The sequence below is a fragment of the Aulonocara stuartgranti genome (genome assembly GCF_965226115.1).
Source record: "Aulonocara stuartgranti genome assembly, chromosome: 4".
NCBI lineage: Eukaryota > Metazoa > Chordata > Actinopteri > Cichliformes > Cichlidae > Aulonocara > Aulonocara stuartgranti.
Window position 1 is genome coordinate 27,262,412 of NC_138942.1, and position 19,357 is coordinate 27,281,768.

The 19,357-nt window shown below is 39.1% G+C and overlaps 1 protein-coding gene and 1 long non-coding RNA gene across 2 annotated transcripts in view; one reads left to right on the forward strand and one right to left on the reverse strand.

The window, feature by feature from the left end:
* The window catches only part of usp43b (ubiquitin specific peptidase 43b), an 86,508-nt gene that overhangs the window by 28,508 nt on the left and 38,643 nt on the right, over positions 1-19,357 (reverse strand). The window contains exons 4-6 of the mRNA XM_082531937.1: positions 14,157-14,249; positions 6,764-6,899; positions 6,449-6,593 (exon numbers count right to left, since the gene is read on the reverse strand). Of these exons, the coding sequence (XP_082388063.1) occupies positions 6,449-6,593; positions 6,764-6,899; positions 14,157-14,249 (374 nt within the window). The remainder of the gene's footprint in view (positions 1-6,448; positions 6,594-6,763; positions 6,900-14,156; positions 14,250-19,357) is intronic.
* On the forward strand, positions 14,413-18,201 carry LOC309705878. Its single transcript, XR_014276626.1, has 3 exons — positions 14,413-14,639; positions 16,675-17,884; positions 17,968-18,201. It is a non-coding gene; the product is annotated as an uncharacterized lncRNA (long non-coding RNA).

Here is a 19,357-nt window from a genome sequence, read left to right on the forward strand (position 1 = left end):
AGACCTGCTTGGTACTGTTGTGTGTCTCAGTGAACTGATGTCATTTAGGCGTAACCTTATCTTCCACAGTGATTTATTGTCACATTTAACAGATTTAATCATATAAACAAAACAGTGAAAGGCAGTGGTTTGGCTGGACAGATGTTACTCATAACGAATGCTCCATTCATTATTGGGAAACCTAATAACACCACCAAATATTTGATTTGAGCCAAACTGTTTGTTCAACAAGACTGTAGGTCTTGTTGAACAAACAGGGTTACAAACAAACGATATTCCTATCGTTACAACGCTGTTTCAGTTACTAACAAGAAAATGCGGTCGTGTTACTATTTTTCAACAAACAGCCGGTTGAAGCCATTGACTGTACAAAAGTTGTTTTCTACAGTCAATGGTTGAAGCTGTGTTCAGCTTACCGCATCTTATATCAGTTGCACGGAAGTAGCTATAAGTAATCTGGACGCTACAGCTTTAAGGGGCTGCGCGCGCTCCCGCGGACGGCAATCACTAGGGGTGCAACAATACTCGTATCGATATTGAACCGTTCGATACAGTGCTTTCGGTTCGGTACGCATATGTATTGAACAATACAAAATTTTTAATTTGTATTGTTTTTAATTTGTATTGTTTTTAATACAAAATTTTTTTAACATAAATTTTTTTTTTAATGTGATACACCTGCTGCTGTCAGACCTGCAGGTATCAGGCTGTGATGTTCTCCTTTATAGTGGACAGAAATTATTTTTTTGGAGTGGCACAAATAATTTGTTTGGCTTCTGATTGAATGCAGAACACCTGATGGTTATGTTAATAGTCAAGGTAAAAGATAAATGGATACAAATAACTTTGTTGTTTGCAAAACTTGTGCATATGATTTTAAAATTCACAATTTATATTTGTATTTAAGGTTATGAAATATGATTCAATGAACATGTTTGTGGTTGTTACAGTAAAAATATCACTTTTTCTACTCGGATTTTATGTTTTTTTTTTTTTGTCTGATTTTAGATCAATTAAAATGGCCAATTATACCCTGGACCCCAGAGGGTTAAACATATATTTTTTTAAAGTAACGCAATAGTTACTTTTCAAGTAATTAATTACTTTTAGAATCTGGTAACTCAGTTACTAACTCAGTTACTTTTTTGAAGAAGTAACTAGTAACTATAATTAATTACTTTTTCAAAGAAACTTGCCCAACACTACCTTAGCATCTTGAGGCAACTATTTTGATTTGGCGCTGATCAATAAAACTGAATATTAAAAAGGATTTTAGTTAAAACCACTAATATCAACAAACATGTGGTACAACGGTCGAGTGGTTGAGGAAAAAAATCAATACAGCATACTATTGTGACGTTTTGGATGGTAATGCCCTATTGATATAGGGACACCAAATAAATCATACTCTGGGAATGCTGTGAACAAGTTGGCTCATCTCACGCACCACCATCCTGAGATAAAATTAACCTTGTGTTAGCTTTATATTAAATTGACTCAACCCCCCCAAAAACCATCCAACACTGGACACACTTAGCTTTGCAAACCTACCTCCTATTTATAGCCTGCATGGTTCGTTGGCATTGTGACTGGGCAAGCAAGGCAGGCAGTGCTTGTCCAATAATATCCAAAACAGACATGAATTAAAACCAAAGTAAAAGCAATCTCATCTTAAACTGATAGTCTTCTGTAATGTTAACTTTTTTTTATTACCTGTTTGCAAAATCCTGTGAACTGCTGCCATGTTGTGGCTACATTTGGCTAGTTGGACAGGCAATGATAATAGAACAGGTAAGTCGAACAGCTTCAGACCACAAAAGTTCTTCCATATTTGCATCTCTAAGAAATCACTTGACAAAATGTAAAGTTGCTGTTTTGCCAATAAACCACCATTACATCCTTATTAACATCCACCTGTAGATATTTACAACTAACCATGACACAGTGCTCAAGTGCTTTTTTACTAATAAGATATTTTAAAATACATTTTTTTTGAGCTCATTAAAAGCAGCTTATTTAGTGATACACACTCCTCACAGGACTACAAACGAATAATAGAATAAGAAGCTACATTTGGTTGTTCATTTAATCAAAGTGATCGCCACAGCGGGTAGCTCTGAATGCATTAATGTAGAGTTAACAGAACATAAAGTACTTTAAAAAAGCTCAGCCTTTAACATCTGCACCATTAAAATCAATCCATTTAACACTTGTTCTAGAAAATAATTACTTTACTTTGGGTACTTCATGTACAATGTTCCAAATATACATTTTTATGTCTAATAAGGTGTGATATTGGTACATTTTTTTAAAGGAACAATTCTAATTCAGCTAACATAAAACATTCTGTTTATAACCATAGAAGTAATATTTTTTGCCAATTATTCAGCCTAGAAAGAGTGCAGAAAGGTGAAGATGTCCAGGTAGAGTGCACTAAGATGCACAAGGATGTTGGCTAATATAAAGAAATACAAGACAAGCAGCAGAAAATCAACATAAGGTACACTGTGGACCAAGAAAATACGCTGGGGGGTGGTGGTGTGTTCATCAGCTCTTCCGTAAAACACTACATGCCGCTGTCATGACTAGATCTGAAAGTCTACATGTTTTGAAAGCAGAAATTGTTAGAAAACTGATACCTTGGCAGATTTCACACTAGATCCTCTAAGTTTTTAGGATGTGCAGATTAAGAAAGCTCACATGATGATGTTAAATCAGTCTTTGCTTTAAAATGATGAGACAGTAAACGGTAAAGAAAATGTTCAAACAGACTACAGTATGGGAGATGATGTCATCTTACTGAAACTTGGCAATAAATGAAAAAAGGCAGAAACTGTTCTATGTTTGTAACAAAAAGAAAAACGCGTGAGATGGATATATAACCGCGGAAGCCAAATATCTGTTTCCACGTATTCTCTGGCAGGCAGTACATTAAAGAATCTCAACATTAAGACATCAATTTAAGTGAGACTGAAATGAATGAAAGAAAGTATTCCAATAAATAAATCCTAATTAATAAAAGATGGTCATAATTCTGTCATCCAGCATGAACATGTGAATCATAGGATGCAATGACGTATTTAGTATACAGGGCAGGTGATAAGCATCATGCGGGAATATGATGCAAGAGATTAATTTTAAGACTGCAGCAGCGATGGTGAGAGTTCTGAGTGGAAAGGTCACATCGTCATGGGTTTGACTTTGGTTTAATCCACAGCACACAATTTTTTCATTCATCACAGCTCTTTAGTGAGCACCTCATGCTGTCTCTAACAGCATTTCACATCTGCTGGATATAACGCTAACTTATGAGTAGCTGTTACCATGATGTTCACTACATGAAAAAGTAAATATTAGTCAATCAAAAAAGTGTGATAGGAGTAACAGGGACCACACATCAGTGCAACTGCATCAGTGCAACTGAGGATTATAAAACATGGTTACATTTTTTGGGGGGTTTAACTGCACACCAGCTGTATTAGATCTGTTCTTAAAGTAAACGCTTCAGGGTAAAATCCACACGGGTCCATGCACCGTTCATGAGCACTGAGCGGAAAAATGTTTTTAATCAGACTCCTGGTGAGTGTTGGTTATCATATCATATAGTTAAACAACATAATTAGTTTTGTTTTCCTTTTACCGTTTATGAATAGTTAAATAAACTCATGGATCAGACCTGTTAGTGATTGCAGACTGTGCCAGATTGTGTAAAAGCATTAGAAATCACTGAAATCAGATAAAAGCAATAAAGTATTGTTTATTTAAATATAACACTATAGCACTAAAATAGCACAAAAATAAAAATAGCTCATACTTTGCTCATAACTTAATTTCATTTTTATTGCATTGGTAATAAGACAGAAAACATTTGTCTTCCTGGACTAAAATGAAATCAGAGATAAAATTTAACTGAGCAAAGTATCTTTACTTATGAATTGTGTACATAAGTAATTTAGACATAGAGGAGTGTACATATATATGTGGGGTATTTAATGAAAATCTGTAGATTAAACACTTCAAACAACTCATAACATGAGGTTATGCTAAAGACTCACCAGCCACTTTATTAGATACACTTGTTCAGCTGCTTGTTAATACAAATATATCCAGCGAGCATCATTTATCTGGGGGAAAATACCTATTTGGTAACAGCAAGAAGGAGAAGAAGAAGAAAGTGTGCAGAACAGCATGCGGCAGGTCGGCTGCAGCAGCAGAAGACCACACTGAGTGTTCCTCCTGTCAGCTAAGAGCAGGAATCTGAGGCTACGATTCTTAAAGGCTCACCAAAATTAGACAGCAGAAGATTGGAAAAATGAGTCAAGTCTTAAATTTCTGCTGCAGGGTCAGAATTTGGCATAAACAGCATAAAAGCACAGATTCATCCCGCCTTTCATACTAGCAAGAACTAGCAAAGTGTCTATGTAATGTGTTGCTGAGATGTCTACTAAAGCTAGCATGCTAACAAGCTAGTGACAGTAGCCTTGTATAATCAGGGGTGCACATAAGTGGTCCGCAGGTGCGCATGCGCTGTCAAAATAAAAGACGTGCACCAGATAAGAAGTTGCAACATGCGTTTGTGTACATATAAAATGCACTGTTTTGCCTGCTAAAGTGGGATTTTCACGGCATACTCTGCACCACATCTCTCATCATTTGTTTGAAGCCAGCTCATCTCCTCCAACCACTTTTCCGAGAATACGCGCTTCTTTTGTGGTTCAGACTCCTTCTGACATTTCTTTGGAGGTGGAGGAACACAAAAGTAATTGCTTAAAGGAGCTTGCTTCTTCGACATCCTTAAGAGTTCTAAACAAATGTCTGTCCTCCTCCAGAAAATCTTATGTACGCAAACGAGCGTTGCAACTTCTTATCTGGTGCGCGTCTTTTATTTTGACAGCGCATGTGCACCCACGGACCATTTATGTGCACCCCTGTGTATAATATCTGTTTGCACCAATCAGGTTGGATGATAGGCAGTCATTGTATGAAACTCTGAATGCAAAGATGGATGAAGGCAGTCCTTCATCATCACTGAGTTAGTAGGCAACCACTGAAGAGAAAGTAAGATGGGAGAGCTAGAGTTTGTTTTTAGCCTAACACTTAATTTTCCTGCACACTGCGTACAACATCCTCTATCTGCCCGCTGCTTGCTGTTTCGTATCATTGACCCCTTTTAAAATAAAGTATTTTTATATTTCAGCGTTGAGTAGAGCAGAGCAAATAAAAACTTCTCTTCTGGTAGCCCTTTACACTGGGTTTTGCCAGTTTTTTTCCCTCTTAGAAAAGCTGGCTAAACAGAGACTGAGACATTACATAATATAATGCGAGATAATGTTTAGCAGAGGAGCTTTACTCAAATAACTTTATTATACCAAGGGGCCATTATTAGATGGATGCATCATTTAAAAGCAGGTTTTACTGTGACTGAGTGACACCATAATTGAAAAAAGAATTACTAGCATTTTGGAAAAATAAGCAAAATATCAATTTTCTTTCATATTCCAGCAGCCTGTGCAAATGGAAAAAACCTATTTCAATCAACGCGACTTCTACTGAGACTGTGTGTTTACTGGCACTACAGGTGCCTGACTACATCCTGTGCAAGCACAGACGGAGGGCCTAAGCTGCTCTGCTAACACACTCTTCATACTCTTCACAGCCTGTGCAGACATTGTGTAAGTCAGGCAGCAAACAAACACATATCTTGCAATTTCCTTAAAACATAATAATATCTTACGTCTATTTTCACGGGGCAAACATTTCTCAGTGAATGATGGGACAGTCTCATGTGGGCAGAAAAGTGCTGAACGTCGATGTTGACTCAGCCAGTGAGAACCAAGAGATTTAGTCTGGAGACCAGACAGACTGTCACGTGGACCTCGTTTTAGGCAGCACTGCTCTGTACGGTCACTGACCGACATAAATTAAAGCACTAAAAGTCACATTTTTTCAAGGACTCCTTCAGCGTTGACACGACTGGAACTTACAGCCCTGTAAGAGTGGACGACAGTGCAGAACCTATTTGTTTCCAACACAAATCAAAGAAACAAGGGGATACTGTGCACTAAAGGACTTCTGAGAACACATTTTACATCGCTAGCTGAGAAACAGATGAAATGAAGACATAAATCTGATAGCACAAGGGAGGCCTGCACGGGGGATGTAATTCACTGCACTCTTTGTAAAGTTATATAGCTGTTAATGTGCTCCCTGAGGACCCCCTACAGGAAGGTGCATTCCCTAATGGTTTCATTAAGCAAAGTAAATTCATAAGATGAGCTTGTTTGCTTACAGACTTGTGTGCACTTGCACATTAATGTGTATAAATATATCCATGCTGTACCACAAATTAGTTCTAATACTCAAAGACAGTGTGAGTGCTTTGTTGTGACTGAAAATAGCATGTTATATGTTTAAATCTAGATTAAAAACTGACTTGCTTCAGTCATACCTGAGATCCGTGCAGAGCCGCCTCTGATGTAGAGCGGGGGAGCCTGAAAGGCATAGATGACATCGTTTTCAGCTATGCTAGTCAGGTCGTCTTCATCAAAGAAGGAGCGTTGGAAACCAATGGAGTAAACCTCTGTCAGGATCACCTGGAGACCAACATGCAAACACAAGTTGGTTCCTTGATGTACATCCTTTAACGTGGTGAAGGAAATGACTTTACTGTTATTTACTTCATGTGTTGTAGCCAAGAGGAAATTCAAGCCAAAGGCGGAGTAAGAAAAGTACAATCACACCAGTTACAGTTGCTTTACTGTACCTGGTCTGGAGAAATTTTCCCCTCGTCAGCCACCAACCTCCTCAGGAAGGCCACAGAGCCAAACAGCGGCACAGCCAGCCCGACCCGGAGATAGCGCTGTCCTTTGGTGCTGAACACCAGAACCACACACAAGGGCCTGCCGCAGACAAAGACACACAATCAGGAACAGTGGGCAATGGGGTGGCTTCTATTTTGATTTCTGTGCCATTTCTACTGCAGCCTCCTCTACAGCCAAGAAGGGACAAAAGAAGACTTTCATGAATAAATCAATACATTTTAACATTAATAATAGATCATTAGGACTCAGTTTTATGTGTGCGAAATAATGGAATCTCTATTGCATTTTTAAAAACGGGGAGCACTCGGCTCTGACCTCTACAGAGGCAGCTTTGACATACGGTGCTGGGACATAATGGCTTCTCTGAATAACAGCTCACTGAGGAGGTACAAAAACTCTGTCAGGGACCTGTTTGAGTCTATGGCCTGTGGGCAAGAGCAATTATGTTTAAGAATTTAAGGCTGATGACAGATTTTTCTCTAATCACAAAAAAGATTAAAGCAAAAGAAATACAGCAAAATATTCACAATACAGATAAGGAACAGAAAAATCATCCAAAGAAATTGTAAGAAAGAAAAAAAACTGTATACACAATTAAAATGAACACAAGTTGGTAGAGTTGTTCGATATAACGATATATATCGGATGACGATATAAAAACGTCTATGTTTCATTTTATACTATCGTTTGTTTCGTGGTGTCGCAAAAGATGCTAAGATTTTAACTCAAATTAATTAAAAAATAAATACATTTAAAAACGGAATCTAATAAGCAGTAAAATAAAATAAGAAAACATCATGGAAATTATCATTTGAAAGAATGGATGTTATGCATCCTGGGGAGACCCTGAGGATGCCCATGTGTGCAATAATTGTGATACCAAATACAACTTCAGTACTGCAGATCTCCAATTTGCTTAGCGTACAGTGAAATAACAGCTTCACCAATCTGCATGTCAGTCCACTGCCCAGATACTTTGAGCCTCTGAAAATAGGAGATTATATATGAAAATGTCTGTAATTCCTAAACTGTTAACACAATACCTTTATTAAACACCTCAAATTAAAGCTGAACGTCGACACTCCAGTGACAAAATTTCAAAAATGTGTCATAGTCCAAAAACCTATGGACCTAACTGTATATGGTCGCGCATAATTTTCATCTTTGTCTGCCTCCAGAATTATTCCGATGCAGTTTTTCTGTCACAACACACAAGTTAGTGTGAATTATTTATTTTGAACTGGACTTCATTAAGTTCTGGGACCACCAACTTTATGTGTTTGAGACCTCTAAGGGTCCTGCTGGCTTTATGTTTCCCAAGCATATCAAATATATTGTGGCAATAAGTAATTAAGTGATGTATAAACTAGCAGCACTTTGAAGCTTGCTCAATAACTGGTGCTAGCATCAAGTTCAACAACAGGACTTTTCTGGCTCTTGTTAGGTAAAAAAAAAGATTTTTTTTATCTATTTGCAACTAGTGAGCTGGTGCATTTACTCCTGCTCTGCTGATTTGGACAGGAAATAGGAGACTTCAAACAAGCCACAGTCAAAGGGAGACTAATTTGTGCTAAAGACATTTCAGTATGAACAAAACCTAATTGCTATTAATGACTGCTGTACTGGGGACTGAAATGTGCTCTTCACTAACAGTTTTAATTTCTTTAAATAATATTCAATGTGATGGAGGTTTCTTCTTTGGTTCTGCTTGGTCATGGGGTGTCTTCTGTTTGTTGGGGTTTTCTCTCCACTTTATACCTTACAGTATAAAGTGCCTCGGGGCGACTGTTGTGGATAAGACTGAATTGAGCTGAGCAAGCGTGGTGGCACAGTGGTTAGCACTGCTGCCCCACAGTAAGAAGGTTCTGGCTTCAAAGACACCAGCTGGCATGGTATCGTCCTCTTTAGCAGAAATAACTACTAACTGTTGCATAACTGTCTGCCTCCTCTGAAATCAGCTGACTGAAAATCTTCACCACTTTTACATGTTAAGTTCATTTAGTTTCTAGATATTTGATGGTTTTCTTGATTTTTCAATATTTCCTGGGGATTCAAGTCTAGTTTCATAACTACATTTCTTCTTTCAAAGCAATTCCTTGGTGGACTTCTGTGGTGTTAAAATGCTTTAGTTTTTAAACTGATGTTCTTTTTGGATATCAAAGGATTTTTCCCCCCAGCACGCTTTCAGGTATGTCAGATTTGGGCAATCTCTTTGTGATTGTAGATGCAGCTCTAAAAGTTACCTGTGGTCAAATGTTTTGATTCTGTTTGTTAAAATCTGACAATCTGACAATGGGCAGCAAGTCCTGGACAAACAGACATTAATATAAAACTTTGCTATGTGTGGATGATTTTTATTATAACTGAATGATCTGTTTTAGGATAATTTACCAGTTTCATGTGTGACTCTCTGCCTGCAGGCCTTAGAGGTCACTCCCCAAAGATGTTCTAGTCACTGGCACCATTCTGAAATCTGTGCTTTTGAGTTTTCCAAGTTTTTCATTAAAATTATGTTTTATATTTTATAATTTTTTACCAGATGAGTTTATGTTTAGATATATTAAAGAAAAAAATCCAAGTTTCATGAGATCTACTCGTATGTATAGTGTAAACAATAGCAAACAAGGACACGACCGCCAATGGATGGGTTTGGATCGTCAAGCCCAGCAAATGTTGGTTTGGTGACAAACAGTATGTGTTTATGGCTTACACACATGATCTGGGTGTGATTGTGCTGAACTTCTTCACACAGGGAAATATATAATGAATTCTTTAAAAGATAATCCATCTGTTTTCTCCTCTGTTTATTCCTTCTGATGTATTTTTTCTCTCAACCTATTTACTGCACACCAAAAACGACAGGTTGGAAACACAGCACTCTCAACCTGGCGCACCACGAGAAATCAGCTCTTAAAAAACATTTTCCTAAATTAGAAGAGAGGTAGGCTGAACTTTTAGGAACTATTTAAAAGAATGGATAATAAAAGGCAAATGTCTAGTGACAAATCTACACTCACAGGATGTGATGTTCATTTTCAGGTCTCAACAAACGCTGTCCATCAGACACACGTCTTCATGTTAAACCAGTTTATTCTGCAGTTTGGGAAATGCATATATATAAATATATTCATCTTCTTGCTGAAGGTGAAATGAAAAAATTGATAAAACTCCCATTTCTGTCCTTTTATTATTGTAGCCAGGTTAATGCTTGGCTTTTGAAGTTTGGTATCAATCTGATACCAAATACAGATCCTGATACTTTTAACCTATAAAGGCAGCTTGTGTAGGGGAGAGCAGTGTGTCACGATTTATGAGATGAATTATCATCAATCTGCACATTCTGAACACATTTTAATGACCGCTAAATCTCTGTGATTTTTACTTTCCATATAATTGATAGCAACAAAACGCTGCTTTGAGCTTTTTGTGTATTTTGAAAGTGGGATTTTTGGAGACCTGGGTCGACTTCTGATGTGTAAGGCTATAAATAAAACAGACAAAAAGCCTCAGACATTATTCATTGTGCATATTTTAGGTACATTTTTTATTTCCCCCAAAATAATGCATTTAACAGAATTCAGTGGACTATATACTGAACTTAGAGGAAAGGAACAAAGTATTGATCCTGTCACCCTAGTATCAACCCGATACCAATACCAGCGTTGTAATTGATACTGTTTGGATATTTGGATCAATCCACCCACCTCTAGGCTTTAGCTAGCATGAAAGAACACAACTAGTCCGGCTCTTTAACAAAATCCAGCTTTCACGGATCATTAAAGCTTAAATTAAATTAGCACCTTATAGCTTGTTTGTTTTTAGCCACCATTAGGCAAAGTATGTTCCAGACTAAGGCTATGTCTACACTAATCCGGATAAATTTGAAAACAGTGTTTTCGTCTAAAAACGCTCCGCGTCCACAAGATCATTTTCAATCATTTACGAACAGTTGTTCAATTCTTACGTCACTGTATTGCACATGCATGAAATGTAAGACGATTTGACCTTTCTGTCTGCCATTTATTTACTTTCCAGATTTTGAAACATTGCTGCAAAATGTTGAGGAAAAGCACAGAGTTTTTTAAATGGACTGACAATGAGGTGGTGTACAAAGTTGCAAAAGCGAGTGAGAATTAAAGAATTTGAAGAAAAGCTACCTGGAGCATGTACAAACTGATATTAATCTTCAATAGGGCTGTCAAAATTTCAATCAATTGAGAGCAAACAAAAAAACTGCTGTAATGCCCTCCGCCATCTTAGTTTAATTGGTCACATGACTGCATCATATGATTAAAATGCGTCATCGTTTTCGAAAACCTCCGTTTTTTCGTAGTCCACACTGCGATGCAAAAACGTATTTTTCAAATGTATCCACTTTGGAGAGCATTTTCAAAAAGCTCAGGTCTCCTTGACCAAAAACACCATCTCAGTGTGGACGGAAGGCCAAAGCTAAGAGAAAAAGATGCGTTTTCAAACAAAAACGAATTAGTGTGGACATGGCCTTAGAAAAAGTCTGCCACGTAACACCCTTACAACTCTGAATTGCTAATTTTACATTTTAAAATGCCGTTTCTTGTACCCAAGTCTTAATGCTAAGCTAAGCTAACTGGCTCCTAGCTCTCGTTTTATACCAAACACACACACCCACACAAACACACATATAGTTTTACCAGCAGCAAGCCTATTTCCCCAAATTCTTAACTGTGCTCTCGGGTTTGGAAACACGTTGTGCTGTTTCCTGTGGATACTGGGAAACACTCCAGGCTCTGTAGCTCACCTACCTTATTACAACTCATACCAGCTGTCTAAGCAAGAGCTTCACTAAACTACTAACAGTCCACCTCCACAGGACAGGACATGAGAACAGGCAAGTTGTGGGAGACAAAATATTCCATGTTGTTTTTAGAAAACTATCAGCATTACGGTAAAGATCAAAAGCAAGCACCTGGAGTGTGTTGTAAGTGCTTAAGAGCCAGATTTTTATCCAACTGCTAAAGACAGGTGATAAAATAAAATAAAGGGTTAAGTGCTGGATCACTGTGTGTTGCCAGAACAGCTTTAGTGTTCCCTGGCACTGGTTCTCCAAAGTCTTTACTGGAGGGATAGGCACCATTCACCCAAAAGATATTCCCTCATTGGTTTATTGATGACGATAGTAGAGAGCACCATCTAACACGGTGGTTCAGACATCTGTGTTCACCTGGGTTGACCTGAGTGATTATGGCCAAAGTATATGATTCATATCATTTCATCCTGTAAGAGACCACTCCCACAACTCTGTTTTTGCAGCGACCCATCTTAATCCACGCCAGCAAAAACGTTGTGAAAGTCTCTTAACTTGAAAGTCTTGGTCACCTATCTGTAGATATGTACATGTGTTTTTGATAAGAAGGGGAAAAAAGCCTGATGCATAAATAGAGAGGCACTGGCTGAAAAAAGGAGGAATGGGTTACCCCTCCCTGAAAATGTCAGGATTTCCTGAACGGGCTCAGGGCCTCGTTAATCTAACGTGGAGGAGAAGTGGCTGTTTTCATGTAAATTTGAATAACACATTGTTTTAATGCGGAGAAGGTTTCCCACTAGCTTTTCCTTTCTGATACCAGGCCCTTCAGCTCCACAATGACCTGTGTTCCTACTGTATGTAATGCATGAACAAAGCTGGGTGTTGTACATCCTATTTTCTAATTGTGTCTCGATTTGTTTGGTGTTTTATTGCCTGAAGTTTCAAGAGCACCTATCATGCTTTTCCTTATTTTCCGTCACATACATTATGTACTGTTACAGTAGTGGATTCACATATTAAACATGCACAAAGTTTCAAATAATGAGCTCTATGTATGCAAAAATAATCCCTATGTCACAATATCAGGTTCTCAATGTGGTCACAAAAATAGCAGTGTTTTGCAATATCTATATAAAATTACCAATATTGCTATTAGTCAAAGTCTTCTGTGATTTTATAACAAAATATTCACAGCTCAAAAAAAAGAGGAACACATTCAAAAATCATTAGATCTCAACATTTTCATGCACCAGGAGGAATCTTGGACCCACTGCACCAGGGTAGTGTCAAGAATTTCATCCTGATAACTAATGGCAGTCAGGGTGCTGTTGCTTAGTCGGTCTGTGAGTCCTTCCATGGATATACCATCACTGACCCACCACCTAACTGGTCGTGCTGAACAGTGTTATAGACAGCATAACATTCTCCACGGCTTCTCCAGACCCTTTCATGTCTGTCACATGTGCTCAGGGTGAACCTGCTCTCATCTATGAAAAGCACAGGGTGCCAGTAGTGCATCCGCCATCTCTGGTATTCTATGGCAAATGCAAATTTGGCTCGCCAAAACGGTGCTGGGCAGTGAGCACAAGGCCCCCTTGGGGATGTTGGTCCCTAGTGTACCCTCTGCCTTATTCAGTTAGTTCTCAGATTATTTGGTCAGTGACATCCACATCAGTGTCCTGCTGGAGGTCATTCTGTGGCTCTGCCAGTGCTCATCCTATTCACAAAGGAGCAGATATCGATCCAGCTGTTGGGTTAAGGGCCTTCTATGGCTCTGTCCAGCTCTCCCAGAGTAGCTGGAATCTTCTTTATGCTTGAGACGGTGCAGGGGAACATAGCAAACTTTCTGGTAATGGCACTTATTAATGTGCCAACCTGGAGGAGTTGGACTGCCTTTGAAACCTCGGTAGGGTCCAGAAGTGACAACATTAGGCACCCTAGTCCAATGCAAAACTAGTGAAAACAGTCAGAAATAATGGGGAGGAAAGAAACTTTTTTTAACAGTGCTCACATGGAGGTGGCGGGTGCGTTGGCATTAAACCATACAAAAAGAAGAACTGCACAATTATTTACAATATAAGTTATTAATAAGTCCATTATCAGAACTTTTCTAGAGTGAATATCCTTTAAATGACTATCTCAGAAACAATCATCCACCTGTGAGCATAGAAGCCTGGCACATATGATGTTCAAAGCTTCTGTGAGGTGTAGCTTGAATGGAGATAAGCTAGCTTGTTTCAGACACAGGAAGAATTACAGAGCTCCACAAAACTGCAAATCATGCAAAGCTACTGTGGCAGAGCAAGAAAAATATGGAGATGAAGAATGAACATAACAATTTGACTTCAAAAGAAGTAACTATCAAACTATCAAGATTAACAATCAAAACATATGAATATTTATATAGATCACGTATTGTAAGATACCTGAACAGTGTAATGATCAGAGGTCCACATCATTATTGTGAATGAGTTTCTACTCGTCGTTCTGACTAGAAAAACCATATCAGATAATAGACAGAAGTCTTTTTTGAAAATAACAGCACTGCTCACCTGGTCTGGCGAAGAGGAATCGGTAATGAGATGCAGAGGAAAGGGTCAAAGGTGTTGCTCTGTTTCAGGCAGTGTGGGCATGTCAGTGAAGATCTGCGGGGACGAAAGAACACAGTCACATTAGTCTCGAAAAAACAGCTGCACTGACTTGACACGGGCTTCCAATTAATCTCAAAGTCCTCCTGATTAAGTCTGGCAGGAAAGGAGATGGCTTAATCTTGTTACACAAGTGAACACCACAGGAAAAGTGTTCACAGTGCTCCATTCAGACGCCTTGATCTGATTGTGAGAAAGGAAAAGATGAGTGATGTAACTGGTGGGAATGAGAGAGAGTCGAGGGATGGGGTGGGGGTTAGAGGTAGTTGAAGCAGCCCCCCTGGGATGATTGGCACTATAAACGCAAAACAGCAAAAGCGGTTTCCACGCTGTTGCGTCACTTTCGCTGCTCATGTGATGCCATTAAAGGAGGCTCGAGCAAAGGAGGTAGGTGAATTTCCTAAGTTTCCTAAGTACGTCTGAATGCACAGAAAGGAGGGAGTGACTACAACAGCGATTTTTGTTCCTGTGGATGGCTTCACTTCTTTCAGTTAATCCCTCTTAATGTCATTGGAAGAAATAGCTTATTCTAGTGAGCTAATTGTCTCAACAATGAGTCAGGGAGCCCACAGAATTTAAAAGCAGGATTGCTGGAAGTGATTTTGTAAACCTCAACTCTCTGTAAACAGATCTAATTATGTGAATGTTCAATAAATTTATAAAAAAAAAAGCCGTACAGATTCAAAAACAGGCGTACTCATACACACTCTTCTGAAGTTACCAATAGAAGACTGAGCCTGTCCATGGTTTTTATGGTTTACAGATGAAATGAATAAAATAATATATTCGCACAATGAGCCATCTGTACCACCTGCAGTATTTGCTCTATGTGCTGAAATTCAGGCTGTGGTTTTGGTCAGTATGTAGACCAGATTCCTTCAGATTCCTTCCAGTCCAGTTAAAAATCCAAGTTGGAAACATTCCTCAGAGATTTTGATCCATGACATGATGGCATCACACAATTAAAACCAGGTTGAAATGATTTGGGGTTTGTGACAAACAGAAGAAGAGTACACTGTCGTCATAAAGGGTTGGACATAGTCTGCAACAATACTCAGGTAAGCTAACCTATTTAAAGGATATTTAGTTGGTACTAAGTGGCCCAAAGTGTGCCAAAAAATTTACAACACCATTACATGACCAGCAGCAGCCTGAGCTATTGATCAGGATGGATCCTTTCTTTCATATTGTTTACAATATACTTACATCAAATTCTGACCCTGTTATCCAAATCCTGCAACAGAAATCAAGACTCGGACCAGGCAGCATTTTTCCAATCCTATATTGTCTAATACTGGTGAGCCCATGCAAGCTGTAGCCCCAGGTTTCCTGTTCTTAGCTAACAGAAGTAGTCCTCTGCTGCTGTAGATACCAGGTTCAGCACTTTAAGGTTCAATATCCTGTGCATTCAGAGATGTACATACCTTAGTCATAATTAATTATTTGAATTTCTGTTGCATTCCTATCAGCTTGAAGCAGTCAGACTCTCCTCTGACTTTTCTCTAAAATACAACAACCATGTTCAAAACCACTCAAATCAACTTTTTTCCCCATCCTGATGCTAAGTTTAAACTTCAGCAGGTCTTCTTGTCCATGTCTGCATGCCTAAATGCACTGAGCTGCTGCCATGTGATTAGCTGATTAAACAATAATACATCATCACATCATATTATTTGCTCCTTATAAGATAAATTAAACATACTATATGTATAAAAATATATATTTATAAATATAAATGATAATGACCATCAGAATTTGTAACTTCCATGAACTGACCTCCTGTGCTCAATTCAATAGCTAATTAAAACCAACAGTTACAGCTGAGCTTCACCTTTGGCTGCTGTTAGCTCAAAAGTTTAATTTCCAGACTAGCTAGAAAAATTATTTTAGTGTAAAAATTACTAAAAAGTTTCTCAGGAGCACCATTTGACTGTGTTAACATAAAAACGTGTGGTTATACTTTGCAGGTGTTTGGTATGGCTCTGTGTAACTGCTTAAGTGTGACGGACGGTTCTGCTGCAAACATCTGTTCAGCTGTAAACATATTCCCGAGGGTTTTCCTTTCCCGCCGGCACAGGAACCTCACACCACACCGGAAGCGTGCACAGCATGTTTCAATGGAACTATAGTGTTGATCAGTCATTACTCTAATTTATCTTTTCATTTGTATTACTTCAATATCAAAACAACAGAAATAAATCTGTTAAAATAGTGTGGAAAGCACCAGGCAGAACATTAACTAAGAGATTTGTGGGAAATACAGCTCATGCACAGCAATATGTAAGCGTAAGTAGAAGATCTGAAGTTCACATCATGTCTTGATTGAACTGAGGTCACGCTAACGACCTGTGAACCTTTTGCGACCTTAGCACACTCCATGAGAAAGACATAGATAAACTGACCAAATGTGTTTTCCTTACAGAAAGGCACCTGACAGACCCAGTGAGGGAGTAAAGGGAGGTGTGGGAGGCTGGTGAACAAAGCTCTATTCAAACAAGCCCAGCTGACATGGGCTCTTAGTGGATCTCTCCATTTTGGCAGAGTCGAATGGCTGCCCTACGGATGTCTTATTCTCGCCAGGAAACAGTGAGGGCAACCGCACTGCATGCATACAAATCACACTCAGCCTTAGCTAAAACATAGATGTGCCCAGCGCTGCTCTGAAACACTTAGAAAGAAAAAAGCAGCAAAGGAAGAGGTGATATTCTGGTGATGCTCTAATGGAGGAAGCGTGGAAAGGTTGAAAGGTATGTATCCCCTCATCTGTGATGCAGCCATGCTGAAGAGACTCTTGGCTTGATGCTTTCCTACAGCACAGAGCTTTGAACCTTCCTGAATAACACTTAATTTACTTATCTGCTTCCACTTCATTTTCTTTTCTAAGCAATTAGAAAGAAAACAACTTGGGTTGAAATGAAACGCGCTGGCACCTCATTTTTCTCACTAAGCCTCGTCGCTATCCTCCGCTGGGAGGTGGGGAGCAGTTTATTGACCACGTTAATGTTCTGAAATTGAAAAGGCATGAACCTTAATTTGTGTCTCATAATTCTCTAATTAAAAGTACAATTGAGACATAATAATACTAGAACGAGAGAGTAAGCGAGATCCCTCGGAAAAATTGGCGCCACAGTAAGACGAGCTCCACACTCCCACTGAAACTGCACCATATCTGTAATTTGAAACACTTGACTGACTGTCATTCAGCCTTCATGCGGTGTACACTGCTGGAAAGTCTTTTTTTTTTTACTAACTACAGCTACGGTAACTCACCCACATATAGTAAAAGATTACAATCTTTGATCTAATTTAGGCTTTACTTTATGTCAGGGTCCTGGGATTGGGCGACCCAGGATCCCTGAGCAGTTATGTATTATATTATTATTATTATTATATGTATTTTGGTATTGCTGCTGCTCTCCTCCATGATTGTAGATGTGAGTGTGTGTGTTTATGTCTGCGGGGATGCTTGGAGGATGGAGCTCAGCCACCTGCAGGCCTGAGGGGTGTGGCCCTGCGGAAGGACTGGCCACACCCGAAGCCACACACCTGCCGCTGATCAGGGCTCGTCGGGGGAGCTACTTAGGAGAGTCTTGGAGCTCCCACCGACGCGGGATCATTGCATGAGACTCCACGTTAGTCGTCCTGTTACTGAGTTAGTGTGTGTGTATGCCCGCGTTGTATGTGTCCTGACGGCTGCGTCTTTTGTTTCCCGCAGGAGGAGCGTGGAAGACACGGGAGCAGCGAGCACCGGGGGGTGCTGACACGGGAGCAGAGAGCACAGAAACACGGACTATTCACGGGGAGACACGACACGGGAGTCTGGGAAAACACGGGGATTTATTGTTACGTTGTTTGGATTGTCACCATTGTAAATAAACACTGTCTATACATAGAGCACCGCGCCTGGGTCCTCCTTCCCCACTCCTTCCACGGTGTGCCATGCCATACCGTGACACTTTATGTGGACCTATTATTTACATTTTCTGCCATATACATGCTGTTATAATATCAGATGCTCATATTCAACGTGGCCAAAGTTTACAGTGTACACCGATCACACATAACATTATGACCAGTGTTGGTCAAGTTACATGAAAAAAGTAATCAGTAACTAATTACCGATTACTTCCCCAAAAAAGTAATCCCGTTACTTTACTCATTACTTATTTTCAAAAGTAATTAGTTACTTAGTTACTTTTTAAAAACACGATTTAATATCTGAGTAGGTGATAAAGTGATAGATCTTTCAGCCCAATTCTACTTTTTCTGCATAATCCATCATACAAAATGTAATCAAATGGAAAAGTCTCTTTTTAAAACTTGTTTTATTAGTTTTAATCTTTTAACTTTATGCATCAAACAAAAATTAAATTATATGCAACATTCTCTGACTGGAAGAAATTTGTTTAACATTTAAACCTATTTTCTGCACATTCCAGCACATAAAATAAAATATTTTTTTGTGTTTACACTCAGTCTTCCAAATAGATGCAAGTGAAATACAGCAAAAAAATGTTGAGTGAAAATGTTGAGTGGCATAGGCTGAGGTTTACCCTGGTGCAGGTGTGCTGCAGCGGTCAGTGGAAGAATCTGCGAGTTTCTCTGTGAGTTTCCCATTACGTCGTAGCGCACTCGGTGCTTGCTCGGAAGTTAAGGGTTTTTTTTCGCTGTAAAAATAAGTTTTCTTCCCACGCACAATGGACACGAATGTTTTTGTCACTTTTTACAGAATCAAACTCAAAGTAAGGTCAGTACTTCCACGCTTTAAACGCTGCACGCTCATACTCTCTCCCGCACTCGATATATGATCCATTGTTGATCTGCACACAGCTGTTGTCACAAACGTCGCACTCGCTTACGTCACTGTCATGAGACATTCTCGCAAAAAAATCACGGTTTTAGTAACGCAGTAACGCAGCGTTACTACGGGAAAGTAACGGTAATCTAATTACCGTTTTTGCTATAGTAATCCCTTACTTTACTCGTTACTCTTAAAAGTAATCGGATTACAGTAACACATTACTTGTAACATGTTACTGCCCATCTCTGTTTATGACCAGCTGCATAATATTGTTGGCGAAGACCTTTACTGGTCTGCAGCTCTG